Source organism: Typha latifolia, chromosome 2 (assembly GCF_019914945.1).
Source record: "Typha latifolia isolate L0001 chromosome 2, TyphaL0001v2, whole genome shotgun sequence".
In the NCBI taxonomy this organism is placed as follows: Eukaryota; Viridiplantae; Streptophyta; class Magnoliopsida; order Poales; family Typhaceae; genus Typha; species Typha latifolia.
The window spans coordinates 7,240,763-7,253,637 of NC_133087.1; the positions used below are offsets into that span (position 1 = coordinate 7,240,763).

Genomic DNA, 12,875 nt, shown 5'->3' on the forward strand with positions numbered 1-12,875 from the left:
GTGCCCAAGGGGTGTTACAGCACCACTTTCGATTGCATTGGAGTCACTACTACCTCTACAGACCCTCCCAGTCACCAATGCGATACGAGAGAAGCCCCTAACGATGGTCCTAATATCATTTTCCTCAACTAGGGCTGTCAGGCTTGACGAGCAGCTCGGGCTCGGCTCGAGCTTGGCTCGGGTGAAGCTCGAGTCCGGCTCGGCTCGATCAGAGCTGAGCCGAGCCCGAGCCATCATAATAGGCTCGAAATTAATATCGAGCCGAGCCTGAGCTGGAGCCGGCTCGCTCAGGCTCGGCTCGATAGGCTCGATAGCCTGACTCCATATGACTAAGGACACGTGGCATAAAGAAATATTGCCATGTGTCCCTCACTAACTCATTCTCACCCGTAACACAATATTCATCACCCTCACCTACCCCACCCTCACCTACCCTCACATACCCCACCCTCATTAATTACTTCACCTTTCCCATCACCACCTTCCCCATCCTCAATTCCCCCACCCCACCCTCATCTTCACTCTCACCCTCATCCACCTGATCACCTTCACTCTTCCCTCCCCGTCGGCCTCCATCGGCAACGACGGCAAGCCACCACCACGGCGCCACGCCTTCCTCCTCCTTCGGCCTCCTCCTCCTCCTTCGCCGTCGGCCTCCATCCGTCTCCTCCTCCTCCTCCTCCTCCTCCTCCTTCGCCGTCGGCCTCCTCCTCCTTCGCCGTCGGCCTCCTCCTCCTCCTCTTCCTCTTCCTCCTCCGTCGTTGGCCTCCTCCATCCGTCTCCGACTCCTTCGGCAAGCCGCTGTCCATGTCGCCACCGCCCACGTCGCCACCGCCCACGTCGCCACCGCCCACGTCGCCACCGCCTCTAATCGAGCTCGAGCTTTGCTCGGGCTCGGCTCGGGCTCAGTTAGGCTCAGCTCGAGCTCGGCTCGGGTTGAGCTGAGCCGAGCCTGAGCAACATTATGAGGCTCGAAACTAATTTCGAGCCGAGCCTGAGCCAGAGCCGGCTCGCTCAGGCTCGGCTCGTTTACACCCCTATCCTCAACTAGTGGAAGCTAGGGCCTAAAACCTTAGTTTTTACCGGTGGCGATCCAGACCCTCCCAACCCAAACTGCCACATTCAGTTCCTTCCATGGTACCCCTGCACTCAAGCTAAGTCGGTTGTAGAAACAAGAGACTGCAGGAAGACTGTGGTGAAAGCCCTCCTTGTTATAGCAAAACCTTTGCTAGTGGCCGCAGGTTTGGTGTTCTAGCAACCACTTGCAGCCATGATCAGTTTCCACTAGCCGATTGCAAGCCCATGGTAGCCATCGCAACCGTCGAATCCATTGCAAGGCCTGAACTCGATGGCCATGCTCATGGTGATATCGCCCAAGACAAGCCATGTCGAGGTGGCTTCGCTGGGGCCATCCACCACCTTTGCTCTGCTGCAATGGGATCATGGCCACTAACTGCAACCACTAGGGACCGATGAACTCATCGGCGATGTGCCATGGCCGGCATTGCAGCAACCCGAGATGAGCTTGGTTTCTTGGTTCCATTATTGCTTGCGGCCTTGAGGACCTACTAAACACCGACTGCCATTGGCTAGTAACCTTACCCAAACGCCATCTTATTAAATTATCTTTTAGAAATTGTATGAAATAATATGAGATAAAATAATAAATTAGTATACTAAAAAAACCTAAATTGTTGTTTAGTTATAGAATAATAAAATTTATTCCTATTCTACAACAAGGACTTGGGTTGATCTCTAGCTGATTAGTTGTAGTAGCTTCCTTGTCCTATTCAAGTATACTACTCGGAATAAGGATGACATAGGATATTTCGAATTGCGGACAACTGTATCCCTGAGAGTTTATATATCCAGATAGGCGAAATGAATGTTACCATAATGGAAGATAAGTATGCATTCTGGAATCTACTATTAATAAAATTGACAAAATATCAAAGTAGGTAGAACTCTGGATTTTCTGATTTCCTGACAAGAATGCTTCAATCTGCAATAAGAGCGGAAAAATGGAAATTTATTTTAAGTCTATGATGAAGAGAAGAGGATGCCACAGAATTTGGGAAATCTATCCATATAATTTAACTCTGTTAGTCACTTTTGTGCCGAGAAAGAAACACATATTGTCACTTTGTGCTACAGGGTCAGAGTGTCGGCATTTCAAGTGCCTGAAGAACATCTTTGAACTCAAATTCATGAGTCTCTTTGTTGAACCGCTCGACAAGGTTGTACCGCATGTCGTTCAGATAGAAAGATTGAGCAGTCTCTAGAAGCCACTTTGCCTCTGAGTCGTTAAGTTTGCTGGTAAATACAACATCCCCGCGAATAAGCACCACATCCTTGCTTTCTGCGAATTCTGTGTAATAGGTCACAGTAAAGTATGGGCTTGCTTGAGTTCCTCTTGCCTTGTAATCCTCAAGGCCTGTGAAGAGCATGTGTGGCATCTGGACTGGGAAAATGAAAAGCAAACACAACAAGATCAACATTTTGATAAGTTCGATAATGAGAAAATACTCAAAAAAAGATTCATAATTTCAAGATGAAGAGGACAATACCAAACCAAATTGGAGGCCTATTAAAGAATTCTAAACTGAGCCCTCCAATATATACAAGCTTGACTATACCAAAGAAAGCAAAAAAGAGAATTTTAAAAAAGACGACCTTGTATGAACATGGTGGTATATCCGCTTCCTCTCCATAAAGGAATAACAAAATGCCGGCTACAAAATAAAAGTTTATGGGAATGAATAAAAAATATATGCGACTACATAGAAAATAGGAAAGTGAAGAAAGACAAGTACCAGGAAGTAGATCTTTGTTCCAAGAGATGGTATAGCTTAGCTTTCATGGATGTACCTATGTGACCTCTTCCCAAATGATACTGAAGTTTCATAAGGAAAATAAATTAGTCATATCAAAATGAGAAGATCTAGAATATAAAGGAATTACTCGGGTGATACTAGAATGTGCCACATTCATCAAATGTTTATGAAACTTGTTCATCAACAAACCAAAAGATAAAAATAAAAAAATTCATGAAAAGAAAAATATAGTACCATACTCGATTACAATTTTACGATCCATCCATATGGGTTATATCAGTTGAGTCGAGTCAAGTTAGTTTGTTTGATTTGTTTATTATTTTAAAATCAAATAAAACAAATAATCTGTATGTGGGTTCAATCCAGTAGAACTTTACTACTATAAATAGAAGTCATTCTGAGTTGATATTATTGTTGAATGAATTGATGACCGCCCCAATGTCAGACATTTCTACTTCTGTCCTATTTTGACCTTCTTTTACTATTTGATTTTAACTTTTTATCCCAACTTTCGATTCACATGAAACTAAAACTATTAGATCCGTAACTCATAAGACTGCCACCACAAAAATTCTCAAAATTTTCTTACGTTTAGATTAGTTCAGATTTGGTTTGTAATAGTGGTATCAAAGTCGACTTTCCTCATACAATGGTTAACATGCGATCCAAAACAAACGAGGAAGAAGCAACTAGGGAGGACTAGGAACTCATCTCCGTTTCTATGGGAGTTTCTCCAAGAGCCACCGTCGACGACGATGGGTAAAGGTGTTTTTTAAAGAATTTTCTAAGGAGGTCGTTAGATCCGCCATGGAGAGCACCGAGGGGATGGAAAATGTGATATAATCTTCCCTTTTTGGGCCAAGGCTCGATCTATTTTGATTTGCAAATCTGGATAGGATCTGACACAGAACTTGGAAAATAGATCCCGAATGATGCTGCCGTCGGATGGACGTGAGATTTTGATATGTCGTAGCCCTGGAAAAGAGCTTTCCAATAAATCAAGTTTCAGATGAATTGGATGATCGTCCGATTAGTGGACGAACGTCAGGGGGGTCTGTCTTAGGATCCGTGGATAGTGGCACGGGATCCTAGGTGATGATGGATGGTGGTGGACCGACGTTAATGGGGTGGCACCGGTGAATAAATGGTGGTGGAAAGGTTATGGGTGATGGAAGGGTTATAGCAAGTGTTGGATAGATTGGAAGAAGGGGCAAGAGTGGGCCACCCCTAAGGGACTAGGGTGATTGGCCGGTCGAGGGAGGCTGAAAGCGGTGTCGCCGGGGATCGAGAGAACGGGAGCGAAGAAGACGAAGGAGACAAGGCAAAAACTTAATTCATCAATAATGACTTCATGGTTGCCATCCACACCTTTAGAGGCTAACCAAACAATTCAAAATAACCCTAAATAGTATATTTTCGCCGACCATGTTCGAACGCGCCCGATTGCGTTCGAACGCACATATTTCTCACTTCTCTGGATTTGCGAACGCGATACAGGCATTCGCAGCGCGTTTGAATGCGGCGTTCGAACACATAATTCGCACTCTCTGGATGTGCGAACCTGATGCATGCGTTCATAAGCACGTTCGAACGCGACATACAGAAAACTTATTTTTCTATGAAATAAATACTAAAACAAGAATAAAAGATACCCCTAAAGTGTATCCATACTCGAGACGTCATCGGTGAAGTTCGAATCATATCAAAATGCTATTCAAGCCTTGACGGCAACCCTCCTAATTCAACACCACCCGCTTGCGCCACTAGCCACAGTCGAAATAGACCCCCATGACGAGAATAATCCAAGCCGTGAGGAAGGGGACAAGCTAGCCCAAACTATGGCCTTGACCCCTTCTCCGGATGCAGTGGAGACCCCCAACCACTACAGACCCTAGACATAGCCATTGTAGCCCCAGAGAAGCCGCAAGCGCAGGGGTCAATGTCATCTTCCCCACTTGCGGTGGAAGTAAGATTCTAAAGCCCTAATATTCCATCGATCTAGGCACCTTGGCTTTGACCTCCACGTTTGATCCCTTCCACAGGGCCCCGCAATTGAGCCATACTGGTGGCAGCCATAAGGATGGCCAGTCAATAGCTTACAATGGCTCTCTTCACTGTAGCAAACCCGAGTTGCATGGTTGTGGGTCCGGTGCCTCCACGGCTGACTTCCTTGGGCCGACTGCCAGCTAGTGGTGGCCGAACCCGATAGCTACTGCCACGAGGAACTATCCCTTCATTGGAATGGATTTGTCGGGGCTTCCCACCGCTACGACTCTCCAACAATGGGGCTGAGCTCGATTTTGACTTGCCACCGCTACTCGCTGCTGCAAAGCCACCGCGGGGACCCACTGGATGGCAATTGCCGACGGCCAAACACCCTTTCCAGCTATCATCAAGGCTACAACAACCTGTGGTGATACCCGTAGGCCGAAATTCAAATTCAGCCTTAGGTTAGGTTATGGCAAATGCATGGAGGAGATAAAGTGCATGAATTTCGAGGCAGGCCAAATTTTTGCAAACCAGTTTGAAGAGCATGAGCATGACCTTGGGACTAAGTACGAACCTGAGTATGACTGGTGGAACGACTCGATAGGCCCGCATCATTTGATTGAGCCGAACAAGCATGCAGCTCGGGCACGACATGAGCCGGATCCATGGGCCTACCCACGTGACCAACATCGACCATGAGATCACTTGACCCACAATGACAGGCCACATTTTACGATCTAAGTTTGGACCGTCAAGCTTGATTTCTCAAAAATTTTAGGGGACCTACTAGATTGGACCTACCTAGTAAAAGCAATTTTCACGTATCATGGCACGCCCAACCACCAAAAGCTAATGATTGTTTTACCATCGATCATAAATGCAAGCATTAGTTAGCCAACGTCATATTCTTAGGCGGTCTCAAAGAGGATGAACCTGAGTCCTCTATCTGGCATGACAAACTGTACGAGTGCAAGGATGTGAAGGAAATCACCTTGAGGGCAAAGTGTCAGAAGTGTGGTGGATTGTTACGATCCGACCAAGAAAGTTAAGTCAGTCGAGTTAGTCGAGTCGAATCAAGTAGAGTAAAGTTAGTTAGAATTGGTTATTGTTTTAAATTCAAATAAAGCGAATAATCCGCATGTGGATCCGATTCAATAAAATTTTACTCCTATAAATAAGAGTGGTCATGAGTTAATTATTATCGTTGCATAAATTTTGAGTTTAGCCAATTTATTTCTCATTATTTTTATCTTTTACTGTAGTCATTAGATCGTCTTTTTCTTCATAGGAATAGATCGTAACCATAAATCCACCTTCAAGCACTCAAATCCTAACTACCAACCTCTACCATGAGCCACCTTACTATACGACCGCCCACCACCACTATTAGCCGCCGCCACCGATAGCCATAACGTCGAATATTTTCACTCCTGTCCTATTTTGATCTTCTTCCACTATTTTATTTTTAACTTTTCATTCTGACATCTGATTCACATGAAACTAAAGTCATTAGAACCTTAACTCATCAAGCTATTGCCCATAAAAATCTCACAATTTTCTTACGTCCAAATTGGTCCATATTAGATTCATAAAATATAACTTAATGATTTGATTAAGTCATTGAACAATATCCAAATAGAAGAAAATCACAAGATAAATTAATAGTAATAAGTGTGAAAGTTTCTTATAGAAGATTGTACATAGTAAACAAAAGTTATAACTTAAAGAGAAGACTAAATCACTCTCCTTAAGTATGTGCAAAATACACATACACGGATACACCCCATGCTAGAGTGGAACCGTAAATGCTTTCGCGATTTCTCCCACAAGGTCAACTAAGCATTTAACAAGTTTATTTCCGTACCAAATATAACAACTTAGCTTAACTAAGAAATCACCTTAGGTATCTCATTCTATGTTTCGCATGCTTGGAGATTGGCAAGAGTTCCCATTCGTACTTGTTGTTAATTGTAATTCTTTTTCGTTAACATTTTCCATCAAGATTCTACCAAGAATATTAGGATTAAGCACATTTCAACCTTTTTCTCATTTGGAGCATCAAGACATTCAAGAATGGTAATAGCTGGAGAACCTTCCACAAGGCTCCCAATTAAATAACAACATGGACCTCTTTATCATCATTTAAATCTGCTTTCGCTTCATAATCACTCCTATGGTATAGGAAACACACCTCCAACTAGCCCAAAGTGGAGAAATAACAATAAAATCGCTCAAGACAAATGACACAACATTATGCAAAGTTTGATCAAAAGTGAAGCGAATAGAAGAAAGTCGTAATATTCCTAGCAGATAACTGGATAATAAGGTCCTTCGATCCTACTGTCCTGATAAGATGGATATTCTACATGTACATGTTATGAGCTTTGACATGCACCTGAATATAGCATGATAAGAGAGGCTTGAGACTAGAAATGATCCCAGCAGTGATTCATTACTGAGTGGAATAAGTTACTCCATTGATCCGGCATGCAAAATCAAAGATTTATCACATGATAGTATGAATAAAATTACTTCAGCATTGGTTCACTCTTGCTTAACTTCCTTATCTGGAGTTAGTTTGTCAAGGACAATATCAACACAGGGTTACCCTAGGATATGATACATCACTTCTACTAGGATAAAGAAAACAAAGGAACAAAGTAAAACACAAATGAAACAAGAATAGAACCATGCTCAGGTAGTTATAGTTAATCACATGAAAACCAACTGTACTTCGGTTGAAAAAGGTTCACCAGAAGAAAAGGAAAATCAAAGAAAAAAAAGTTAAAATCCATGCAATGAGTTTGCAGGACACGTAATTGTGAAGGTCTACAGCACTACACCATCAAAGGTGAAGTAGTTCAAAAGAGTTATTACGCAATTACAATATGAGGCTCATTGAAAGGTCACTGTGATCAAGGAATTATGAGCCACCAGTGCTAGGGGACCATGCTATCTCATATTTCTCCTCCTTGTACCAAGTTCCGATTGGTAGGATGAAAATAGATCTTTTGGATCCATATTAAACAAGAGCTTGGTATGGTATGATAAATTTGTTTGCTTTGTAGATTTTGCTAATATTTTTTGTTGGTAAAAGAAGTTCCACTAATTTCATTATGAAAAGCCTTCTAGGGCTAATATGTCTCAACTAAACTTATTCCAACCTTATACACCAAACCAGATTAAACCACTTCAGAAACAAAGAAATGTTAACTTTGGCAAAGATCACCACATCAAGCCATAAGTTAACATGTTAATTAAAAGAAACTAAAACATAAAAGAACTTTGATATAGTAGTATAAATATTTTGCCCACCAAGATTAAAGAATTACTTTGCAAGTAAACATTATCCCACAAAAAACATAAAAGAACTACTTCAGCCAACTAACGACTGAACATAAATGTCTTCATAGCCAAAATTACCAAAATTCTATTTGATCTCAGAGAAATATTGAAATTTGAGTTTGGGGGACTCACATCATCCCAGATGGAGATTAGGTCTTCTGGTGAGCAGTCCTTGGTCCTATCGATGTCGATGATGGAGCCCAAGGTCTTGGGCTGCAGAGGGGCGAAGCCGGTGGCGAATCTCGAACCTCTACAGCATCCTAGCGATGCCCATTTCATGAAATCGCTCGGAATGGTCTGCTGCGATCGTTGGGGAAGGGGGGGTAATAAGCCGACACCACCGCGGAAGTAAGGATTACGAAGAGAAGAGGAGGACGAGAGAGGGGCCAATCGAGAGACGAAAGAGGTGGTGGTGGAGAGTCGAGGAATTCTTGTGAGAAGCCTTCGCATAGTTCGAGGGATTCTGGGTTCTGTTCTAGGATTTCTGGAATGGGCAAATTCTATTTTGACCTCGAGAGTGAGCCGTGAGCCCCCCTTTGGGCTTTTTGCAGTCTTTGAGCAAATTAGCCCTATTCCAAAATTAATTTATTTTGCCCATCAAACTTATTACTGGGGTTCTATATTTCCAATAACCCTAAAGGCCTAAATCGCACACTTACAAATTTTAGTGTTTTACTGTCTTTAATAAAAAGCTGAAACTTTTGGGCGTTTAGCACCTTGAAGGAAAATGCTCATCAATTTAACATTTTTACTAGGTTTTCTGATATGGCATCAGAGCCTATCTTTTGGTACTGTAGACATATCATTTGGTATCAGAGCTAGGCGAACCTCTGACCTCCAATAATGGTGGAAACAAGGAAGATGACATCAACAAATAGATCAATGGAGAACACACTGATAAGGGAAGACTCAATCAACGATAACCCTAACCGTGAAGCCGATTCATTTGGAGCGACCACGGCAGGACCGAGTCAACCAACGTCCATGGGTATAAATATGGGGCATGTTCCAAACATTGCTGCATAGAGTTGCTGCAATGCAGAATGATCATAATGCTTTAAAGGAATATGTCATGAACTGGTCGGCTTCGTCATCTCCTCGACGAAGATTGGTGTCTCAAGAAGGACCAGAAATGGGACCATACCGATCCGATACCCCACAAATCCAGGTGCGACATGTTAATGTTAATGATCATCTTTTACCTATTTTTACACATCATCCCCCACCTCTGATACACAACCCAAGATTGGCGGTGGTGGAACTCGAGAAGCGTGCAATACCGATGCGCTTTGTCGATAAAGAGAATTGACACTTAGAAGATGATGTTGATCCCTTCGGAGATGGTGATGGATATGCTTGAGGATTTAGAGAAGGAGATCAACAAGCACAAAGGTTCAGACCTGAACCGAGGATATTTTGCGAACCCGATAATGCTATCCAAGGGAGAACCGCATGCTTGGACTTCTCAAAATTCCAAGGCGGTGATCTGACGGATTGGGTGTTTCAAGTGGAACAATACTTTGATTGTCAAGGGACAGCGGAGGATGCAAATGTCTAAATAACAAGCTTTCACCTCTAAGAAACGGTATTGCATTGGTATAGATTGGCTATTCGTGGTGGAGGATTTATTTATTGGACTGACTTTTGTAGGAGGATTATACGCAGATTTGGGATAACGGTATATGAAGGTTTTACTACCACATTAAGCAAGATGGTTCAGAGGATGACTGTTTTGGAGTACGAAGCTGAATTTGAAAGAGTTAGTAGTCATTGTGAGCCACCTTGGCCCAAACCGACATTGATGAGCACATTCATTTCAGGATTGCGGGAAGAGATACAAGTAGATATTTGTGCTCTTTGTCTTACCAATCTTGAGAAGGTCGTGAGGATGGAGAAAAAGCATAAAACTCTCAAGATGGAAGAAAAAATAAGTTGGAGCAACTGAAATGAGCGATTTGCGCCTAGAATGCCGGTTGGAAATTTTGCAAGTTCAAAGATAGCGACTGCTAGTACTAGAGCACGACCACCTTTGAGACATTCTTCTGATGTTAGAAGAGGCATAAGACCCCTCGTTTGAACTTTCACACCTGCCCAGGTGGAGGAGCGAATAGCGAAAGACCTTTGCTTTTGATGCAATAAACGTTTCACCCCCAGTCATCGGTGTTCCAAATCGATCGGGAGTGTTATGCTCATCGACGGTCTCGAGGAGGATGATGAGGTTGTTGGTGATGGAAAGTGTTTAGAGGAGATCCATGAGGAGGCCGTGGAGGAGGGCGCGGAGGAAGATATCTAAGCTAAAATATCGATGCATGCATATTCAGCTACTTCCGCGCCGAGGACATTACAGGTGGACGAACTCATTAGAAAGCATTGTGTGCACATCCTCGTCGATTCCGAGAGTACACACAACTTTTTAGACGAGAGGTTAGTGCGGAAGTTGGGCTTGGATGCTGAATCGACTGCAGGGTTTGACGTTGCTATTGGAGACGGCACGAAGCTTCAAGTGGAGAGCTTGTGTCGCCGGGTCGGTATACGGGTGCAAGGACACGACATCATTGTGAACTTGTATCCGTTGACACTGCGAGGAACGGACATTGTCCTAGGCACTCAGTGGTTATAAAGCTTGGGACCTGTCACTTTTGATTTCTGGAGCATGTTGATGAAATTTAAGCAAAGAAATAAAGATGTGTGACTTAATGGTGTTAGGTCTCCGCTGATTCTAGCGATGCAGCCGATGGAGGGGCTGCTTTGTGCGAGTGATTTGGCCTATTTTTTTAATTATGACCAGTAAGAGACGAGCCTCAAATGAGTCCAAATAGTACTATCGAGTTGTCTAATTTATTAGATAAATTTACTAGACTTTTTGAGGAATCAAAGGAGTTACCACCAAGGCGAATAGTGGACCATCGCATAGATATTGTACCTGGAGTTGCACCAGCGAATATGAGGCTATATCGGTATCCACATGTGCAAAAGAAAGTTATCTCTAAAATGGTAGCTGAGATATTCGAGCAATGTCTCATATAACTAAGTCATAGCTCTTAGTCATCGCCGGTGCTATTGGTGCGAAAGAAGGACAGGATATGACATTTTTGTGTCAACTACTAGGCACTAAATGCTATTATCGTCAAGGACCAGTATCCCATTCTGGTCATAGAGGAGCTACTGGACGAGCTTGTAAGGGTGACTATATTCAGTAAACTTGACTTGAGGGTCGGGTATCATCAAATTAGAGTTTACCCAACAGATGTGCACAAGACTGTATTTCAGACTCCGAACGGGCACTATGAGTTCCAAATGATGCCCTTTGGTCTTACCAATGCTCTAGCTACTTTTCAAGGCCTCATGAATGATATTTTTTGGCCTCTATTACGAAGTTATGTCTTGGTATTCTTTAACGATATTTTGCTGTATAGTAGGACTGAAAAGGAGCATTGGCAACATTTAGAGAATGTGTTGAATTTGTTGAAGCAAAACCAACTGAAGATTAATAAGTCCAAGTGCCTATGGGGAGTACCACAAGTGGAGTATTTAGGCCACATCATCTCAGCAGAAGGTGTAACGGCGGATCCTCAAAAGGTAGCATGTATGACTGCTTAGCCAATCCCTACTACCACCACAAGATTGCGAGGATTTTTGGGACTGACCAGATATTATTGGCGCTTCATCACCGGGTATGGCAAGATTACTGCTCCTCTCACTTCTTTGCTGAAGATGGACTCTTTTAGATGGACGGATGAAGCTACTATAGTTTTTGAAAAACTAAAAACAACAATAACAACGGCGCCCGTTCTAGCTCTACCGAATTTCACTAAAGAGTTCATTGTGGAATGTGATGCATCGAGAGTTAGCATAGGAGCTGTACTAATACAAGGAGGACGTCCCATAGACTTTCTTAGTAAGGCTTTATCACAAAAATCCCAGCAATTATCGACCTATGAGAGAAAGATATTGGCAATTCTGCATGAGGTGACAGAGTGAAAGCCTTATTTGATTGAGTAGGCGATTCATTATCCGAACCAATCAAATGAGCATTCCATACTTTATGGGACAGCGTATTCACACTCTGGCACAGCAGAGATGGGTCACAAAATTGATGAGGTATGATTATGAAATTCAATACAAGAAAGAAACGAAAATTAGAGTGGCAGATGCACTATCATGCCAATCCGATACCGCTGAGCTTGTAGCTTATTCTTCTCTCACGTTTTCTTTTCTTGCTGAACTGAAGAATGCATGTATATCTGACCCAGATGTTTTGAGATTGTTACAAGAGGTGTTGGATGATCCGGAGCGCCATCAAGAGTTGGAGAATCGAGGCGGTTTGCTGTTAGACCGCGGCTGCATTCGAGTGCCCGCAAATAATGGATTGTGGCAAAAATTGTTGGAGCATTTCCACCAAACATTAGAGGCTAGTCATGAGGGTGTCTTGAGGACTTATATAAGGATATCACAGAGTTGCACGTGGCCAGGATTGAGGCGAGATGTGATGAGTTGTGTCCATGCTTGCGAAGTCTATTAAAGGGCTAAGGCAACTACATTGAAACTGTTCGGATTACTATAGCCTCTACCGAATTCGGACTGTGTTTGGGAAGATATTTCTATGGATTTCATAGAAGGTATTCCGCTGGTACGTGATTATTCAGTTATTTTTGTGGTGGTTGATAGGTTGAGCAAGTATGCACATTTTTCTGCATTGTCACATCC

At 43.0% G+C, this 12,875-nt stretch overlaps 1 protein-coding gene across 1 annotated transcript; it reads right to left on the reverse strand.

Moving 5' to 3' along the window:
• Window positions 1–2,003: 2,003 nt before the first annotated feature.
• Window positions 2,004–8,734, reverse strand: LOC140783004 (uncharacterized). The gene is made up of 4 exons (XM_073129945.1): window positions 8,301–8,734; window positions 2,814–2,893; window positions 2,674–2,732; window positions 2,004–2,461 (listed from the first exon to the last, which is right to left on the reverse strand). The coding sequence occupies exons 1-4, from the start codon at window positions 8,616–8,618 to the stop codon at window positions 2,157–2,159; spliced, it is 762 nt and encodes a 253-aa protein (XP_072986046.1). The 5' UTR covers window positions 8,619–8,734; the 3' UTR covers window positions 2,004–2,156.
• Between the last annotated feature and the right edge of the window lie 4,141 nt (window positions 8,735–12,875).

What these genes read in the sequence shown, in the direction of transcription:
- LOC140783004 (XM_073129945.1), bottom strand. Translation starts at nt 8,618, where the DNA reads ATGCGAAGGCTTCTCACAAGAATTCCTCGACTCTCCACCACCACCTCT. An exon ending in TAATCTCCATCTGGGATGAT is followed by an intron (nt 2,894 to 8,300) that starts GTGAGTCCCCCA and finishes ATGAAACTTCAG; the next exon opens with TATCATTTGGGAAGAGGTCA. An exon ending in GAACAAAGATCTACTTCCTG is followed by an intron (nt 2,733 to 2,813) that starts GTACTTGTCTTT and finishes TTTATTTTGTAG; the next exon opens with CCGGCATTTTGTTATTCCTT.